At 37.6% G+C, this 21,319-nt stretch overlaps 1 protein-coding gene across 1 annotated transcript in view; it reads left to right on the forward strand.

The window, feature by feature from the left end:
- Positions 1 to 3,561: 3,561 nt before the first annotated feature.
- DACH1 (dachshund family transcription factor 1) overlaps positions 3,562 to 21,319 on the forward strand; it is a 423,371-nt gene continuing 405,613 nt past the window's right edge. Inside the window, exon 1 of the mRNA XM_027590972.2 lies at positions 3,562 to 5,324. Coding sequence (XP_027446773.2) covers positions 4,465 to 5,324 — 860 coding nt within the window. The 5' untranslated portion in view covers positions 3,562 to 4,464. The remainder of the gene's footprint in view (positions 5,325 to 21,319) is intronic.

Genomic DNA, 21,319 nt, shown 5'->3' on the forward strand with positions numbered 1-21,319 from the left:
AAGCGTGTTATCTCCTTGTCCTGTCACTGAAAGGAATTCAGTATATATCTGGAGTATATATCTGTATTTTTTCTGTGCATGCTTCTAATAGAACTTGGGAAAAACTTAAAAGAATAAAATTGTAATGAACCTTTTCTTGTTGCCTTTGTGCATATGCCCAAATTGTTTCTGTTTCACTTAGTGATGCTATAAAAAGAGGATACTCAAAGCTTTCAGGAAATTTTGAGATACACAAGAAACAAATGCAGATAATGTGTTGTCTTTAAGTTTCCCAATCATTTGTTTTTTTATATTCCATGAAATATGCATTTTCAATGTTTTTCTTTCAAATAACTATATCAACTGCTATAGTGAAACTCTGAAGATTTAAAGACATGACTTATCTTGGCTTTGTCAATATTGGTATCTCTTACAATCTTCTGCTTTGCAGTCATTTACCAGAATTATAATGCAGCATGAATAAACCTAAAAAATGACTATTGATTACAGAGAAAGCTTTGTGAAATCATTTAGTCAGTTTCCCCACTTGAGAAATCAGTGAATAAAATAGGTCAATAGAAAAGGGTGGAAAGGATGTAATACAGAGCTATGCCACCCTGGGTTATAAAAAGGGTCAAAAATAAATCCCCATAGAATTCATGATTTTATACTCATAAAATAAAATGATACTTACCAAATCCCAACTATAAATCCTCCTTCCTACAGATTTATTCTTCTTTTTTAAACCACAGGTTTGGAAAATACATTTTTATGTTTCCCTGTTTCAGTAGAAGCATTTCCTTGTCACTGCCCCCTTTTAACCAAATAGGATGCCCTCATCATCCAGCTAAAGTGCCTGTTGTCATCCAGGTATTCACCGGGACTTTAGCTGCAACAGCTACTCTGTATTTCCTTACTGTCTCCTGCAACCTTACAGCTCTTCTGAAAACTGCATTTCATACTGCACTGAACTCTGTATCCTGTGTCAATTTTTGTTAAGTAATAGATGGTGAGACCTGAGACCACTCTCTCTATTAGTTCCCATTCATTGGGATGGCGTCGGGGGCACGGGAGGAGCAGGGAGGAGAAGGGAGGGGCCAGGAGGGGGCAGAGGGAGGGAAGAAAATACCTTCCCTGAACTGGTACAAGCTCAGCTTCAAACGACATCCTAGGAAAGAAATTAAAGACTTCTTAATTAGTGCAGCAATTAAGCTTTCTTGGTAGCATTTTAATCAGCACAGGCCCTATCAAAGGACAAACAGAACGATTTGCAGGTCTTTGAATTTTAAACAGTCTTATTGATTTCAGCACAATACGTCTTCACAAAACACAGGGAGAATTTCCTAATATCAGTTACAGTACTTTGAGTTTTGCTTATGCAAATTGAGTGCAAGTTGGAAAAGATGAGATGGAAGGAGAGGACCTGAAACAGCCAGAGATGTAAAACAATAAACAAACAAGACAAAAGCTTTGAAACCTAAAGATGCAGTGGAAAGAGTGAGAATTTGAAATCTGAGGAGTTGATTTATCTGCTGTTGTTAAATACTGTTTGCTTTAATCATTGGTAACATTTCTCAAAAAAGAAAAAAAAAGGAAAGAAAAGAAGGAAAGAAAGAATCTTAAATCTTAAAATATTTAAGGTTTTTTTTCCTAACATATTTTAATTTTCATTATATGCTTTTTCTAATCCTTTGTTTGATCAAAGGGGCAAGTGGTAGTTCCCAGAAACGGTTTAGAGACCTGAGGTGGGGAGTGAGCTCCCGTTCAGGTGGAGGTAAATGCCCCAAGCCCTACCCCTGAACGAAGCATGTGCTGGGAGGCGCAGGATTCCCTGCAGAAAATTTGGAGTTTGCTTCGAAGCTGGGTGGGATTATGGCTTGGTCAGCTATTATTACTTCCTGCCTGTGGCTTCCGAATATGGCAGGTATTGGCTGAGTGGCAGTTTAAGGAAATGTGAGAAATGAGAATGGAAAGGGCAGATTTTTAGCACTTAATTCCAAATTTTTTTCCCATTTCTGGATCTAGAATTTAAAATGAGGAAACTGTAGTTTAGCATTTCAAACTACATCAGAGTTTATTAAAGTTATGCATGCAATTCCAAAATAAAATTAGTGTTTCAGGGCTCAATATCTTCTTCTCCACCACTCATTAACATAGTAATTTGGCATTTTTAAAAAAGGTAAGATTTTCCAAAACATGTGTAAACACTTAATATAGTGTTTTGATGTATGTGAAATATATCAAATCCCTATTTTGGAGGACTGATAGGAGGAGTGAAAAAGTAATATAAATTATTTCTGAGTGTATTAAAATACATTGGCCAACTAGGTCAAACAACTGTGCAAACTTTAGCTATCTTTGTAGAAGTTTATCTACTTTTTGGCAACAATCAATTTTCTGAATTCTTAAGACCCAGAAAAGCCTCTTGATATAACTGCTGTGCCCCAAAAAGTTTAGCATCAACTTAGACAAATTAGTCAGTGGTGCCATATTTCTCTGTAGATATTTCCAGTACCTTTTGACACTAAACTTCAAAAAGTTTAGAGAATTAAAATGACAAAGAGAAATGTGATAATCATTTCAGCGCCAAAATGGCAGAATTTCATTATGAAATTTCCCAACACTCTGAATCTGATGCTAATAGTTTTTTTTTTTTAAATCTGCCCAAAGCTAAAGCATTGTTTCTATCTTGTGACGTTAATAAACATGTGTAGGCAGGATTAAAGCTTAATTATTTAAGATTCCTAGAGATACAAACAGAGAACAAAGTTGACCTATGTTCAAATCATATGTTGGTCAAAAATCCTTGGAAAAAATACCCCATGCAACAAGTTAGAAAGGGAAAAGAAGGAGAGAGGAGGGCAAAGAGGAAGACAGTCTAAACTCAGCCTAATATTTTTAGGCACAGCTACCCTTTCTGCCTTTACAAGTCAACTAGTGAGCTTGTTTTGTTCTTTTTCATTATTTACAAAACACATTTGTACTGACATACTGAAAAGGACCTTCCCAAAATACACTGAAACTTCTCAAATATGAAAGAAAATGTGTTATTCATAAGACACACTGGCAATTAGCATTGGGTCTTAAAGGATGTGAGTGAGGATAGTTGTTTTCTATGCAAGACAGGTGAATTAATTACAGAGTTTAAGTAAGAAAAAAAATCAGTGTTTTCTTGTTTTCCACTTTCTAAATCTTCAAGGATGCCTGATCTCTTTAAAGTCTCTAGGTAAAATAAGCATTTCTGACCTGCCTTTGGGGTGAAAGTGAAGTTATTCTGAATGATCCACACTATGGCAAGCATTTCTTTCTTTCCACACTCTATCAGGAAATAAGAAACTGAATACAGAGGATTTCATTATTCTTAAGTGACTTCAGACTGACTTTACCCCCACAATTTGAAAGCTGTCCCGGAATTTTCACTATCTTTACGCTAACAAATAATCTAATAAATAGAGTAAAACAATCAGATGCAGAAAACAGGTTTTGCTTACATGTGAATCTTCCTGAAAATAATTTCTTAATAACCATCAAGTGAGGGGATGTGTTTTCATTTATATCTTATTGCAAAAACGAGCGGAGATCTATCCTAAATCCTTGAAGGAGAGCTCAGAGCGTTCTGGCTCCTCTGTAAGTTGGCAGGCGATTGCTTAGAAGGTTTTGGAAAAAAATTACGAGTCGTCGCGGACGAAATGGAATATTAGACATGCAATCTAACGGTAGTAGAAGAGAAGTAGATCATCTCCCTCTCCTTTTCCGATCGCCACTTCTGTGTCCCCGGCTTTTCCTCTCCGTCCCTCGCATAGTTTCTTCCTTATTCCCGCCCCCTCTCCTTATTTTCTCCCTCACTCGCTTTCCCTCTGTGTCTCGCGCTCTCGGAGTGTCTGCTCCGAGTTCCTGGTTGGATAATTTGGGTTAATACTAGTGAGTGAGGTTTTTGCGGCTTCAAAGGGTATTTCAAGTTTCCGGAGCTCCTCCCCTCTGCACCGTGTGACAACAACAACTCGTCCAGCCGGCAGCCTGCACTTTTCAGCTCATTTTCTCTCTGTCATTCCCCTCTCAATCTTTGATCAATGTACTTGCCAGGGAGAACCCAAGTCCTTCAAACCTCCTCCTTTTCACCTTCATCCTTAACTTTGTGCTAGAGCGGGACCCACACAACAACAGCCGACCCTCCCCGCCCCCGCCCCCCCAAACCAGCCCCCGATCCCAGCCCCCGGAGAGGACTCGCATTTCGACTTGCGGGACACTTTTGTGCGTTTCTCTCCAGAGCGCCTCTCGCGCTCGCCCCTCCTGCACTCGCTCTTTCTTACCCTCACCTCCTTTCCCCCCCTTTCTCTCCCTTTCTCCTTCTCGTTCTCCCCTAGAGTTATTGTTGTTGTTGCCCCTTAGCTCCTTCGCCCCTTTTTTTTCCCCCTGCCCCTCCCCGGGGTGTGTGGCAACTTTTCCCCTCGCTTCTCCTTCTTCGGTTTCCCCTTATATGTGACCATGGCAGTGCCGGCGGCTTTGATCCCTCCGACCCAGCTGGTCCCCCCTCAACCCCCGATCTCCACGTCTGCTTCCTCCTCCGGCACCACCACCTCCACCTCCTCGGCGACCTCGTCTCCGGCTCCGTCCATCGGGCCCCCGGCGTCCTCAGGGCCAACTCTGTTCCGGCCGGAGCCCATCGCTTCGGCGGCGGCGGCGGCGGCGGCCACAGTCACCTCCACCGGCGGCGGCGGCGGCGACGGCGGCGCGGGCAACGGAGGCGGCGGCGGCGGCGGCGGCGGCGGCAGCAACTGCAACCCCAGCCTGGCGACCGCGAGCGGCGGCGGCGGCGGCGGCGGCGGCGGCAGCGGCGGCGGCGGCGGCGGCGGCGGCATTAGCGCTGGCGGCGGCGGCGCCTCCAGCACCCCCATCAACGCGAGCACCGGCAGCAGCTGCAGCAGCAGCAGCAGCAGCAGCAGTAGCAGTAGCAGCAGCAGCAGCAGCAGCAGTAGCAGCAGCAGCTGCGGCCCCCTCCCCGGGAAACCCGTGTACTCGACCCCGTCCCCAGTGGAAAACACCCCTCAGAATAATGAGTGCAAAATGGTGGATCTGAGGGGGGCCAAAGTGGCTTCCTTCACGGTGGAGGGCTGCGAGCTGATCTGCCTGCCCCAGGCTTTCGACCTGTTCCTGAAGCACTTGGTGGGGGGCTTGCACACGGTCTACACCAAGCTGAAGCGGCTGGAGATCACGCCGGTGGTGTGCAACGTGGAACAGGTTCGCATCCTAAGGGGACTGGGCGCCATCCAGCCCGGAGTGAACCGCTGCAAACTCATCTCCAGGAAGGACTTCGAAACCCTCTACAATGACTGCACCAACGCAAGGTAAAGAGCGGGGGGCAGCCCCGCTGCCCGCGGTCCCTTCCCTCCCGCCTCCTCACCCTTCCCTCGCTCCCTTCCTGGCGCCGCTTGCTCCGCGCGCCCGCGAGCCGCGCGCCCTAGAGAGCACGGCCCTCTCCTCCCGTTCCTTGAGGCTCGCCAGCCGCTCCCGGCCCTCTGAGAAGTTGGCACCTCACCCTGCCCAGATCTCGCTCTTCCGCCCGGTCCGCACCATGCTCGCCTGGGCGCAGGGGCTTGGCTGCTGTGGGACGCGGGAACCCCAAGCCTCGGGGCGGAGGGGGCGGGAAGGAGGAGGACGGTGCGTTTCCAGGAGCCACGGCCCCCTTCCTGGGCCGCGCCAGCGTCTGGAGACCCCTCTCAGCGCGGCCGCCCGAGGGTGTGCTAGCTCCCTTGGGCCCTGATTCCACCGCGAGCCGAGTGGCACCGATGGGGCCGGTCGGCGGCGCCGAGCGGCGTCCCGGGGCGGGGAGAGGTCGTGACCCTGACTGCAGGGTTCGGGAGCGGGAGTGCGCGCCCCGGGTGAGGGGCCGGCAAGGAAGCCGCTGGAGTGGGCCGCTTCGGGGCCGGGAGGGGAAAGACCTCCGAGGCCGAGAGGCCCGGGACAATCCCGAGGGACCCGCAGCGAGCTCAGCCCCAAAGCCCTGAGGGGAAGCCCGCTGAGGGGAGGGGTCTGTGTGTGCGCGCACGTGTGCGTGTGTCCGCATAGGAGCTTGTGCAAAGGAGATAAAGGGGTACGTTAGCCCCGGGGCAGATACGAGGGAACCAGCAGGTTTCCTTCTGTAGGGGGAGGTGACCGGGTGCCTGAGACTCTTGGAAGCTGAGCTGGAGAGATGGGGAAGGAAGACTAAAGCGCACACCCTCTTTCTCTCCATACTGTTTTTCTTTTCTTCTTTCTTCTTCTGCTTTTTTTTTTTTTTTTTTAAGGTTAGTAGCTCACGCGATAAGCAGGTGCAAGCTTTGCATTGGGATATTCTGCAGACCTGAATGCCCTGTGCCCTGGCTACCACAGGCCGGCAAAGCGCGCGAACCCTGGAGGCCGGGGGATCCGGTGCCTGGCTGGACCGGTTTTATGCTAATGAACGATCACTGGGGGAGGATCTACCGAGAGGGGGCGGGAGTGGGGTAACTTGTCAGTTTCGGGGTAGAAAAATCATTCCACCCGCTTTCACAGTTCCGCCTTGTACCCCGTTCAAAGCAGAGGGAAAAGTTGAGATGCCAGGAGAAATAGAGCAGGGAAAGTTGGATACCAGAAGCGGGCGCGTGGGAACTGCGCGCAAAATTTGCGCAGAGACTTGGGTACCCTCCAAACAAGTTTTAAGACTGAGAGAAGGAACGGAGTTGTACTGTCTTAGGGTGTGTGTCCCCTGGTAGTGCTAGGGAAACTGAGGTGGGAAGGAAAGAGGGTAGGACGAGACCAGAAGGAAGCAGGGGTGAAAAAGCCCCTGGCTATGTCTTCCTTGGAAGACTTCTGGCTAGTGCCCAGGGAAGGCTGTAGGACGAAAAAGGCTCCAACTCCAACCCTGCAATTGTCTTATTCTGACCTAACTAGAAACTTTTCCTTGTTTGTTTGCCATTCTTTGCATGGGGGCATGGGTGTGGGTCTGGGTTTTGAACCTCCATTTCTATTATTTTTGGGTGAATGCTGAGAGCTCGTGCATGTGTGTAGGCGCGCGCACGTGCCCAAGAGTATGGACAGGTGGCAGTAAAGATTGAGGGGTAATCTTGATCACTAAACCTTTCCCGAGATAATTGGAGTCCTTGGACGTCCAGACGATAAAATATTTGCCAACAACCTTTTGTTAAAACTACTCGAATCAGGCAGAAAATTGTTAGAGTTGTTATAAAGAATGCTAGCCTAAATTTGAAGCCAGTTCAGATATGATTGTTATAAAATTGTCTACCTATCCAGTAAATTGGTGAAGAGCTACTGTTTTTCTCTATAGTAATCAAACCACTCTGCTCTTGAAATCTCTTTGTGTGTTTCTTACAGTACATACTGTGCTAGATAATTAATGACCATTTCACGTAACACACACAACAAAAATAGCTAGAGAAAACTTCCTTCAATGACAACGTTATAATCAACGTAAAGCAGGTAGTGTTAATCTCTTACAATTATTCCCTTGATTTTTTTTTTCTGAAATTTTCGCTTAGAGTTTGGAATTGAAGTCCTCACTATATGGTTGGAGAATATTCTTAAAGTTATTAACAAAAATGTTTTAATTAGTTTTTTTCCCCTGAGGTTAACAATAGCTCTGGAGTTTAAACTTTCACAGAAGGATAAGTTAGATCCAATAGAACTGTTCTATCCCTTCAAAAATATTTCATCAATACTCTAATTACACCTCAATCACCTGGTCTTAATACTTTACAAGTAAGTGTGTTATTCTAAAACTCAATTTCAGGTTATTTTTAAGTTAAACGTGGTAAGTTTGTTGATTTTTCTCTTGCATTTTGATCTTTTATCAACTACAAGGCTTACTCAAACCTATATACATGCAAATACTGCAGTCATTGACCTTAGAAGATGTGTAATTGGAGATCTCTACCTAGGTTTTCCTAACCTTGCCACTAACTAAAAAAATAGAAAACTTATCATTGAACTCTCTCCCACCAAAACATACTGTTTACATTGTAGTATATTATTATCTTTAATGATAATTACAAGTGTTACTGTCTTTTTTCTTAACTTTGAAAGCCATACCTACAATATTTTGCATCTTGAATTTACAAAACTAAGATTACTTTTTCCATTCAAGTCCAGTTTACGCCTTTGCTGTTAAGATCCTTTTTCATTCACCTAGGTATATTGATTTCTTTCATTCTGGTCTCTTTCTCCTCTGGCTATTGAAGAGACTATCTAAAGGAATAATTTATGCGGAAGATAAGACAACTGGGCAGAAAGGCAAACTATATAAAATACTATATACATAGTGTGCAAGAAACATCAAATCTTAGCACTCTCATCTTTTTACAGAACATACATCTAATTCTGTCTCTTAATAGCATTTAGATACCAGAGAATCTGAGAAACCAAAATGATGTTAAAGGAAAAAAAGGTTCATAAACTTGCTCAAAGTGGCTCACTAAGTTGGTGACAAACCTTAGAGTGGGTTTAATTTGCTTGGGGCTATTGCATCAGTATGCTATCTATAAAAACTAGAATAAATGTTGAAGCCATCTGTCACTACCACAAGGAGATGAAACAGAGACTATCACCTGCTTGATAGTAAAGCTAAAAGTAAGAGTTTGAAAAATGAGAGAAAATGTCAGGAAATATATTTAAAAGTTGTTAAAGGACAGAGTCTGACTTTGATCAGCTTCCTCCAGTTATTATTTTTAAACTAAACATTAGTTGCATGAACTTGGCTGGTGCAACAGAGGTCACTTAATTAACTGGTAACCAGTAAACAACAACAACAAAAGAGAAGTATTTATGTACATGGGCAAGTCTGTGTTTGTATGAGTCAGTAGCTTGTTTGTAGATTTGGGTTAGGACTCAAATTTTCTGGTGAGTTCAGGTAATAAAAGGTGACTCTGCTGTATTTTGTTATCTAAAATGTTTATTTTCTGAATATTGCCAGAGGGTGATTTTGTCTCAGGATCTTTCAAACCAGATTATGATTTAGGTCTTATGTAGCCCTAGATTTGTGGAGTTTTTTAAACTTAAATAGATTCCAGTTAATTTTATCAGACATTTTATATGCATATATATATATTCACGAACAGTATTCTTTTGTCTTAAAAGTCAATGCCATCCATAGACAGCAAATTGAAAGACTTTCCAAGTCTTTTTTGCCCAGTAGTAATATATGGATGCAATTTTAGCTTAAAAAGTATAAAATATTTTCCAATTCTTGGCTCTGTTTTTTTGTCAGGAGTTTTAATAAAGATGGCAAACTGAACCAGTCTATATTGAACATTTCCCCCGTTGCATGTTTTTCAATGGCACGGACTTGTGCACTTCTTCTGCATTGGTAATAGAAAGTTTCAACACAAATACAGATTCACTTCTAACAGATAATTACAATAGTTGGCACAGATAAATTAAATATTACTTCAAATGAAGAGAGACTATGCTTTTGAAGTTTTTGTATTACAGCTGATTAATGGCTACTATAGAATCTAATGTTTCATTTTATAACATTTCCTAAAAAATATGACATAATTAGAAGAGTAAGGCCTAACATATGAAAGTTTAAGTTTGGTTCCACCACTTATTTCTGTATACTTTTAAAACGTTAGTGAATTACAGTTTAATAACTAATACATAAACAAAATCTAAGAATATTCTGACCTAAGATTTACCTTGGTCAAATTATACTGCCTTAATACAGATTCTTGAGTTATTTGGGTATTTTTCAAACCTGTTGTTTTTCTTGGAGTTAGTCTCAAATAATACATGTAGTCACTATGGTAAAGAGTGCACATAGTTATGAAGATGGTTTACTTTCTGAACTCCACAGATGACTAGTTAATGTTCTGAGGTACTTATTTTGATTGCTCATAGGATATTTTATTTTGTGAAGCTGCAAATATTATGTAAAATAAACAGGCTATTTTGTTTCAGAGTTCCCTTCCTTACATAAATTGTTTGTATCACATTTAATACAGAATTTGTAAACCTTCGTCTTATTAGTCCAAATCTGCTGTTATTTTTTGTTTAATCTACATTTCACGGAAGTTGCATATAAATTACTGAGACCAATATTAGCCACTCTCCTTTTGCCTCAGTACCTCCCCCCAACCTCCTGAGATGTGACACCCAATATTGATTAAAGTCTTGGCTGGATTTGAGCATAAATCACTCTACTCTTTGGTGATTTACCATGTGTGATTCACCAGCATACGAAAACATAATATGCTTTATTGTTTCTCATTTGATGTTTTGTTTTTGGAATGTAAGTAGCATTTGTAAATTAGCTTAATGTGCAACGAAGTAGTTGTTATTTTAGGAACAATTTGTGTTTTGACTATCAATTAGTATTATTTTATCTTTCCAAGTTATTTTATTAAATTGTTTCACACAATTGCCTTTGTTAATCAAGTAAAATAATCATTTAAATTGCATTGTATTAGCAACATAGAACCCACGTATTGCAAAATACAATAAGAAATGCAACTCTCACAGGTTGTAAACTGTTTCTCTTTGAATCTTTGAAGAAATTGGTTTGAAGTAAGCCTTCTAAATAGGTGCAGGTGAGTCTTCTAGATTTCGCTAAACATTTTGATTTTAAGGTTTTTGTTACTTGGTTCTTTAAAAAAGTTAGAGCTGGCCTGAATTTTATCTTTTAGGAATTTCATTTTCAGATTGTTCACAGGGGAAGAAAAGTCACATCAAGTTATAGGCCTTTAAAATGACAGGGACTGTAAAAAAGTTGATATTAACTCTTTGGGTATTTAAATATGTAATTAAGACAAAATTTTATCATTTTATGTTTCAATTGTTAAAAGAATAGAATGACCTTGCCATGTACCAGCATGTGCCATTCTCTTTACTACTGAGTTACTGCATTGTGATTGGTCAGTTATGTATATACATATATACATGTGTATTATTGTTTAAATGCTACAACTTAAACATCCTAGCTAAGAATACTTTAAAAATACATTTATATTTATATTTTTAGACTTTGAGACTGCATTAAGGGACTTCTTTTCCATTATATTTGTTATGTTCAATAATTTATTTTTTAATGAAGAAAACTCTGAATTAAAAGCCCACGAAATGGGCTCAGATAAGTGTTATATAGAAGGCTCTGATCTTCACATTTATGTGTTTCAGGCATAGCAGCGGCTCTGTGAGCCCACATTGTGCTCAAATTCCTTTACTTGTCTTCTTTTCAATTTGTCTGAAGTGTTTCCAGTCAAAAGTAATTTTTGCTGCAGTGACTGTCTTTCAAAATAACTTTTAATTGTTGATACATGCTTTTTAGTATATACCACAGTACAGAAATGACTTCATTCAAATAGTGAGGTTAGTTTACCAAATTATTTCTTTGGAAAACAAGAATACCAAGATTAGTATATTTATATTTGGTCCAGTAATTAGTTGTTATTAGATTAACTGGGGGGTCACTTTATTTTGATGTACCTACTTACTTTGAGAAAGTTTCTAAGAATTTTTAGAGTGTGTGTATTATAGTTCATGATTAACTTAATATTTAAATGTGCAAATGACTATGAACAGAATTTCTATCCATTCAGTATAAATTAGGCAATCAATCAATGAAATCTTATTGTTTTTCAAAGTAATGATAGAATTAAAATTAGTTGAATAAAATAGTGGATAATTGTCAATTTATATATGTAGTCCTATATGTGTGTGTGTGTGTGTGTGTGTGTGTGTGTGTGTGTGTGTATGTGTAATCATATAAAGAAAATAATTCAAATCACTACTTGATCCAAAACCAGGGACCTTGAACCAAGTACACTTTAAATTTCTTGTGTATTCTGACTTGGATTTACTTTATATGCTAAGAGGATTCTAATTGACCCATTTAAACAAATTCATCTGTAGATTTTTCTAAATTGGATATTGAAGTGGCCAATGACTGAATTTTGTTAAAGGTGTGGCCCTGTTGCTTTCTGATTCAAATTAGCTTGGAGCTGGGCCAGGCTATCAAGCAGGGATTCTTTTACACGTTTAAATGTACGTGACTTGAGTGAAAGTTGTCAAAGACAACTTACTAAACTGGAAAACTCACTATATCATTATTTAATTCCTCTTATAATTTTGTGCTTATAAGTATATTGATGTTTCTAATACTATACAGCACAGCAACACACTGAATAGCTACTTGCTTTAAAAAAAGTTTTAGAGAGCAGTGATTTAAAAAGAAGACAGCTTAGCTGAAGCATCTAAAACATATTATTATATAAGATGAATATAATACCTGGAATGCATTGCATGTTTCTAGGAGGAAGTCAAAACTATTTACTATGATCTGAAGAACATAAATGCAATTTAATGTAAGTAGACTTATACTAATCCTGCAGTGGATTTTGAAAGTAGTATATGTTTGACCAAAAAAAAAAAGTGGATATGCTTTTCAGGCATGATTTTCATAAAGCAATAATGAAATAGGCAACTAAGTATATTGGTTACTTTTGGTTAGTAACATTGAAGAATTGGAGAATGTTTCTTTTCCTTAGAATAAATGAATGGAAAGGTAAACAAAGTATTAAAAAGTCACAGTGTTGTTCTATACTATCAAATGTTTCTAAATAATTACATTGCTCTTCCAATAACTACCGGAGAAAAATAATACTTTTTTTCAAGGACAAACAAAACATACTCAGGAAAGAAAGAGTACTATTTGAAAGGGAATTATTTTATGGATGCACATAGAGCATTTGCAGTAAATACTTGCTAATTCAATTTAAGGGATACTGGTCATTGCTTAAGGATAGATAATAAAAATAAATCTTTAAAATATGTTAATCAAGAAATACTTTATTATATTCACATATCAAGCAGACCAAGTATTTTGTTAAAATCTTAAACTGATTGTATTCTGAAATTTTATTAATAGCAACAGTAAATGAACTATATTATTCATAGCCCTATATTATGTATGAACAAAGCAAATCACTGAAGGTGTAACAAATCTTTGAACCCATCACAGCTCTGCAGAAATATACTGTTATATCCAAAAGTGTTAATTCCCATTCTATATTTAAAACATCTTGGAAATAATACTTATTTCGTGAGTTAGGCAATTTATAGTTTAATAGGGCCTTTGGATTTTAAATGAATAATTTAGAACACTTTTAATTGTCCTATTACCAGTCACACATTTTATACTCAGATAGATGTCCTTCTGTATGCAACAAGTGTAAAATTTTTATCAGTACTTTAAAGGTCTTTGTGGTGGATATCTTTGTTTATATTAACCTTAGCCCGTTTGTAGTGTATGTTTTTATTCTTAAATATTTATAATATCTTTGTTAGAAAAGCTTTCACGTATATGTATATGTGTGTATGTATTCTCTCTCTCTCTGTCTCTTCCTCTCTCTCTCTCTCTCTCTCACACACACACACACACACACACACAGACAGACTTGTAGGAGCTAGGGCCGTAGGACCACCAATTTACCAAAAAACTGACTTTAATTTTGCTTGAAATTCTTGAAATTCTCTTGAAATATAAAATAACACTGAAAAAGAGATTCTACTTTACTGAATGACAACAGAAAATATATTTAAAATTAATTTTAGCATGAAAGAAGTAATTTATACTTGTGTTTTCAAATACAATTATAATAAACAATGTTACATGGTTATTAGGACCGTGATTAAAAACTTACCTTAATTTTCCTATACCTTTATGTTTATGATAAATGTATTTTTAATTCTCTATGGAAAATATTTATATCAGAGAATTATCTTACTTGTATGAAAAAGATGTTAAGCTATTAGGTACTAGAATCTGTACATTATAGAATAACATTTAATGTGCTTGATGTCATTGCTCCATTTGTGTTATTAGTTTATTTCATTGCTGCTTGCACTTTGGAGCAAGCATATCCTCTAAAATTAGTGGGTAAATGATAGGAAAACAATTTCATAACTTAAAAAAATGATTGCTCTTCTAAAAGCTTTGCCATCAATGAGATGAGTTAGGAATGAGGTCAATGGGTTAATCCGCGGGTCTACATAAGAAGATGTGTATTACCACTTCTTGCAGTGGACTGTAATTGTCTTTGAAAACACCTGGTAGAGGTCCAGTTAAATTGAAATCAATTACTTTCTCAATCATTCCATGGCATTTGTCAAGTCATTACATCATTGGGAAAAGTGCAAGAATGCATGCATTGTGTGTGTGTGTGTGTGTGTGTGTGTGTGTGTGTGTAAAGTAGAAAGGAGGTTATAAAACAGTGATTACTTAAAAAATTCTGCCTCATCTAAAGCCTATGGAATTAAAAAAAAAACTTGAACATAATAAATACAAAATGATATTTGGTAAGAAGTTCGTCTTTGCATTTTGTTATCTAAAAACATATTCAATACTACTTATTGCATTATCTGGTATGCATATATATTTATAAGTAAGTAAAAATGATTTCAAAATGTTTTATCACTTGTGAGCTCTGACACCTTTATGCTTACCCTCTAAGAGCCTTCTGACAACTGCATATTATAATCAAAGATGAATATATGTCTGCTGTTCACTGATTTTTTTTTTCTTCACACCATTGATAGTACATGCAGATTTGAACTTGTAGCCAGCAACAGTGCTTCCATGCTTCAAATTGCCAAAAGACCCCCAGGGATAGAAACTTGACCTGCTTTTATGAAACCATAGAATTACATTTATACAAGTTACCCCATGGGAAAGGAATGAACTGATCCCAATTCAAACCTTAATATTGGAGCCTTCTGGGTCAAATTTGATTTTTCTTTCTGTTAACACCTGTTTGGCTACCAAATTTAGTAACTAGATATTCTTAGGAAATTTTAAAAATATCGTTCATAAGTGACACTTCACAGGTAAGCCAAAGTGCCATCAAAATTTTACAGCTATTCAAGTTTTCACATGGGATTAAGATGTTACTTTTTAAAATAAAATATCTACCTTTTAAATATATATCCTAGATATAAGTAGCTTAAACATAAATTTGTTTAATTGGACATTTATTTTGTACTTTTTATTAATTTCCCTTCACTGAAGAGTCAGCCCAAGTAGGGGAGGAAACTTTTTTTAGGGAGTCGTTCTCTGTGATAACATTACAGAGTAAGGATTTTTAATGGATATATTTAATTTTCTTAGAATCACATTTTAAAAGGTTATATTCCATATTTTATTTTTTTGTTGGACTAAAAGCAGAAAGCTGCTTTTGCCACTAATAGCAACAAATGAAGGTGGTCAGTGATAAATTGGATACATAAAAGCTATTCCTGTTTTAGTTGGATGTACTTTAGTTATGTGGATGGGCCTGAGTTGGAAAACTTAAGTTAATCATCTGTTCAAAATAAAGAGGAATTGAGTTTGCTTAATCTCTGTAATATGAAAATGCTATATCACATATATATATATATATACACAAAACAGATAATGAATATAAATTGATAGGGTTATAATATCTCTTTGCTTATAACTGATGGTATTAAATGACCATCGTTTAGGCTACAGACACACTTCTCCACATAGAATGACTTGTTCTCAATCTTACATACACAGAAACACTTTATAAAAGGTAAAGCAACATACATACACTTATACCCCTACTCAAATATCTGCAATTATGATGTTTGAATAATTTCATGATAGTTTTTTGGAACTGAGGTTAGGATGTTACTTTCCCAATTCAAAATTAAAAATAATTTTGAATAATTTTCGCTTCTTTTTTCACTTAGCTTTGATAAAACCATTTGGATAATTGGTTATATTCCTGCAAGAACCAAACATAAAAATTCCTAGTAAGAATGCTTATAACAAATCAGTTCTTAGAGTAGGGGAAAAAAACCTTGAAATTTCCAGTGGAAAGTATAGTACTTGTCTTACTATCAGAAGTCATGATGATCAAGGAGAAAATATTTAGAGTTTTAAACATGCGTTGTTTTTTTCTTTCCTGTTGGCTGATGTGTGGCAAAAAAAAAAAAAAAAAACTTGCTTTCACATACTAACATTTTTCCGCATTGTCTTTGACACTTGAATGAAGCTGAAAAATTAAATCAATTATTTGGATGTTCGCTAAGATCACTTTGATGCCATATTTATAAAATATCAACATTTGATTAAATATTTAACTTGAAAGTTTGACCCAACTGGTTTGATGATGATTTAACATGGCTCTTGCTTTTCACTTTCTCTTACTGTGATGAAAGGAAGGAAAGGAGGTAGATCACATGACCCAACCACATTATGCCTGTTCTTAAAAAGAATCTAGTTCAGGAGAGACAACCTATTCTGACTTTTGTAATGGTGATAATATGAAGTTTCTATGACCTTTTTTGTCTTCCTGTGGCACTTTGCTGCTTTATTTCCAATAATGATTGATGGTATACCACGTGAACTACAAAACAAAACAATTAACCTTAAAAAAATCTTGCTATAAAATGCATGAAAGGAGAGATGGAACCTTTATATTTTAGGTAATTCTCTATGAGTGCAGTAATCCTTGATATTGGTACAAGATCCTACATCATACTTAATATAGGAAGCCTTCCAACGCCAAAGAAAATTTCATCTTCTTAAATATCTTTGTCATCTAAATTATCCGCATAAGAATCCTGTTCTTTTTTTTTGTAGAAACTCCAGTGAAATTGTGCATGAAAATATAAACACTTACCATGAAATTTAACAGATTCAGAACAAACTAGGTTTTTGAGCTGTTGAGATTCAGATCAGATTCCCCAATTTCAACAGTATGAAAATATAATATTTTAAGATGTATTTTGTTCCAAGTTTAGGAAATAAAATTAAAAATGGTATATTTGATCTGGAGTAACTTCTTAGCTTTTTCTTTTGGGGAGTAGGTTAAATAAGGGTCCGTGACAGGGATGCTGTTTGTTTTTCACAAAAGTTGTTTGTGATTTCAGGTACTCTTGGGAAATCTCTTGATCAGATTCACATCTGTTCCTGTCAAAGTGGGTGCTAAGATACCGGTCACCCAGCAACCATGTCCAAGAGGGAATTGGGCCGATAATAACTTCAAAAAGGAATGACAGATGCTAGATTAGGATGAAAGACAAAACGCATGAAAAATGAGCTTGTTAGAATCAAAAATTTGTTCAAGCACCTTTATGCAAATTAAATGAATATTGAATATTTGCATGCAGTAATTTCTACTTTTTCATTTGATTGAAAAGAAAAGAATAGTGCATTTAAACTCACAAAGGTGATTTCTTTCTTTTGTACTCATCAACATACAAAGCCAAATCTCTTTTTAAAAAAATCAGATAAGCCACCTGGGTTCTTATATCTGTGCTAAGTATGTTACAATGTTTTTCTTACAACAATGGTACTCTTTGGGACAACTTAGTTTATCTAATTGTTTTCATAGTAAACAGTCTTGTGTGAATTAAGATTATTTTAGATGAATATAAATCCATTTCTTGCGAAAGCATTTCAAAAGTAACCTTATCCTATTGTCCTTGAAATTGGTTAATGTACATTAATAAAAGATCACTCAAGATGAGTTCACACCAAAGGCAGAGGCTTCTCATTGACTGGTTAAGTAACAATGCATTAAAGTAAAGCACGGTAGCATCCCTGAAATGAAAAGTAGAACAAAAGATCTCTTCAACATTTAAGATGCTTTTTGATACATTACTAGTTTTTCTATTGAATTGTTCACATACTAATCAGAATTTAGAAGGGCCTGATAAAGTATAGTGATTGAGAGAGGTTTCTGAGTCTTGGTTTAGCAATGTCTAATGTGGTCACGTAGAGAAATTGATTTTCTTCAGAAATTAATTAATTTTTCATATCGCCCTAAGCTGCAGTTAAAAAGAGTGCATACTTGTCTGTTTTTTCCAGAAATATTGCCTAATCATATTAATACCGTTGCCCCAAGGATGAAAAGATAATTGTACAAATGCATTTGGAAATATGTATCACTGAGTATTTATGATTAAATTATGCAAATGACCCAGCTCTCATCCTTTCCAGACCCAGATTGTCTAATTAGGATTGATATGCTGAATAGATGTTCCAGAATTTGAATACAAGCATGTCCAAGGAGCAGAAAATTGGAAATGACAAGGCTGAAATCCAAAGAAAAGTGTCTTTCGTTTCTATACTTTGTTAATGTGCTGTTAGCAGTTGAAGGTTTTTTTTCAGTCCCTTTGGCTATTTTGTGACTCATATGTCCTATTAGAAACAAGTATGCAAAATGAATTGAACCTTAGCAAATAGCGTTTCATTTCTATTTGGTGCTTCTTTAAAAATAATAATCCCCTGGCCATTCAAAGAGAACATCACTATTAAGTTGCTTCCAACAATGGAAACTTGTCCTTAATTGAGTGACTTTTTTCTTTTAAAACTTCCTCTTACTTGGTATCATAACTTTCTTTCAAAGCTAGCTCTCCAAACTTAGTGGTATACCAACCAATGCAGTATTTTCCAGGATATGCTTTCTTGAATCCATGGTCCATTCATTTATTCATTCATTCATTTGTTTACTTAAATACCTATCTTTTTATATTTGGAGAAAATTGTTGAAGCAACAGTTCTGATTATGAAAAAAAAAGCAGCATTTTAAACATCACGATGTTTGAATTTGAGGTCCTCAGCAGGCTTTCTCCCTCATTGATCACATTCATTCATCTTAGATGGAGGGGTGGCCGTGAGGGGCTAGGAAGGGACTGAACTGTCAGGGCTCCAGTCTTTGTTGAGCAGCGGGTAGTCACTGCCTCTGAACTGGCCTGGCTCCTGCTTTCCATCTGCAAGATGATGGATTGCTATGTTTAATACATTTCAGCTTTTGTCTGTCATAGTGTGGACAGACAGTACTATCAGTGATTTCAACAGTGATTAAGGAACCAGTTCAAACCACTCCTATTGGCCCGACAGCTTCCAGGAATGTCTGATGAAATGCACTCATTGGTACTCTGACCATGTAAATGTGTAGCTTAACTAGGCAGAGATTGTACACTCGTGCAGACCCCACAGAGAATTTTACTAGATTCCGTATCCACTTTAGAACGAAATTACAGGAGACAATGTCATAAGAACATTTTGGGTCTCCAACTAAAATATACGTCCCAAGTGGTCCCAAGTTAAGATAAATTTGAACTCTTTAAATAGTAACAACATGTGCTTAATGTCAGGACTGTATTTTGTAAACTATGATGTCAGTTGTTATCCCCATCAATATTGAGCTGTTTAACTATATTGGGAGGGTAGAATGTGAGGACTATGTTAAAGCAGTAAGACATGACATGGCATGTGCTATGCTGAGATTTGTGGAGCTATGGGTACTTTGTGGTTCACAAGTCCAGAGAGTGAATGATTTCAGCAACCAGAAAGCCACTATGTACCAGCTCAGTATTTTCCCTTGAGTGTCTTATTCTATTTATAAAACTGGTGCTAAGAAAATACAATTAACTAAAGGAAAAGAAAATATTCTGTTAAGCCATTAGTAACATAAGCAAGGTTTTATTTGGAGAATTGGACTTATATCTAAATAAACTGAATTTTACTAATTCTATTATAGCATACTAAATGTAATGCAATTTATAATGTAAATTTTTAAATGCATTATAAACATGGAGTTTTAATTCTCTTAAATATATAATTATCAAATACTAATCCAGCCAAAGTTTTGAAACAAAAATCTAGATCAAGAAAAACCACTTGCTTTCAACTGATCTCTTTTAATAGGGAAGATGAAAGAAAAAGTTTTGATAGTTAATAGAAGAGATCCAATGAAAAAGAACTCCAGATCCCAGACTGTATTTTCCTTTACTGATATCGTTCTTATACTGCAAAATTTTCACCTGAGATCCCTTCAGTAAAGGTTTCTGGTTTCAAATATGTGATTACAAATATGCAAACATGCACATCACACCACAAATACACACATACACACACACACACCGTATTTTTTTTTTTTTTAACTAGTTCAGTAGCTAAATATGCTGGCATTTTAGCATTGCTGATTTAGTAATAAGGACAGGTGGTGCTCTACCTCCTGGGAGAGTTATAAAAACATTCATATATTTTGCAAATTATTTTGTTCTTTGTTTTATTTTAAGCCCTGTTTTATGGAAACAATGTTCAGCTTAAAAATTGTGCATTCATTCAGCATATTCTAAAGGAGTCATTTGTCAGAGTTAATCAAGGGTAGAGTTCTTAGTATACTTTTGTACAGAAATTACATCACTGAGCTTAAGTAAATCTGGATTTCTTAATCAAAGCTATTCACAATTTATATAACACATATGCAGTGAAATAATGTACTACCCCTCAACATTTTTTGTTCTGCATAATCACGCTAATGTGTGGCTGTCAAATCTTTAGTTGTAGAGTATTGCACATTCATTTACTGCATCCATAGTGTGGGTGGGGGCAGGCAGGGAAGTGGCAGAATGCTTATTCTTTTAGAAAAAGATGAGGTGTAGGGGGCAGCTATTATCCTATGAAATCACTGTGATGTACAGAATCTCTATTAAGTCAAAGGCAAATGCATGGTGAGGCTACTAGAGTTAAGATTCCTGGCTCTGAGCTCTCAGCAGCAGAATGAATGGAAGGAAGAGGTGTCAAGTAAATACTCTGTTAGAAAGTAGAACTGATTCATGGAATGGCCCTACCTTACCCTGCTATATTCTCTCCCTTAGCTATTTGTTAATGAATTTTAAGGAGGTCAGTAGAGACTTAAGATAAAGGACCTGGCTGCGGGATAGACCTTAATGAGAGGAAAGGAATGCTTGTACCATATATATGCTATAGGCATTTCCCCCTCAAAATATATTATAGATAATATAACTGCTTGCAAATTTACACGTGTTTTTTATCCATAGGTGAATCTTTCTGGGCTATTCAGAATTGGATCTTGTGTAACACTGGGAGTATAATTGTGTGTGTGTGTGTGTGTGTGTGTGTGCGCGCGTGCACGGCATGTGCGCACACACTCGCAGGCATCTCCACACGTACATGATAGGTTGCCAACCCTTGTTATACACATTGTTGGTCTTATGTTTAGTTAGACACCATAATTACAAGGTAATACAAGTCATTTGTCTTACTATGGTTAAATAAAGAAAAAAAGTGTGTGCTAGAAATGAAATGAATGAGTTTCTCATGAAGCTCAGTGAACAAGTTTGCTGTCTGCAAATGTCCCAGAGTGAAGGAGTATTAGAATCCCCTTTAATCGATCCATCCATCTCTAGCCATGGTGTGAGCTCACTGGCTTCTGCATCTGTCCACGGCAGCCCTGGTCTTAGCTATTACTGCTTGGTAGATCCATAGATTGGGGGAAATAAGGAGTGAGGCCAGCAGGTTCAACTTCTTATTTCTCAGTAGCTTCCTATA

The sequence above is a fragment of the Zalophus californianus genome, chromosome 3 (genome assembly GCF_009762305.2).
Source record: "Zalophus californianus isolate mZalCal1 chromosome 3, mZalCal1.pri.v2, whole genome shotgun sequence".
In the NCBI taxonomy this organism is placed as follows: Eukaryota; Metazoa; Chordata; class Mammalia; order Carnivora; family Otariidae; genus Zalophus; species Zalophus californianus.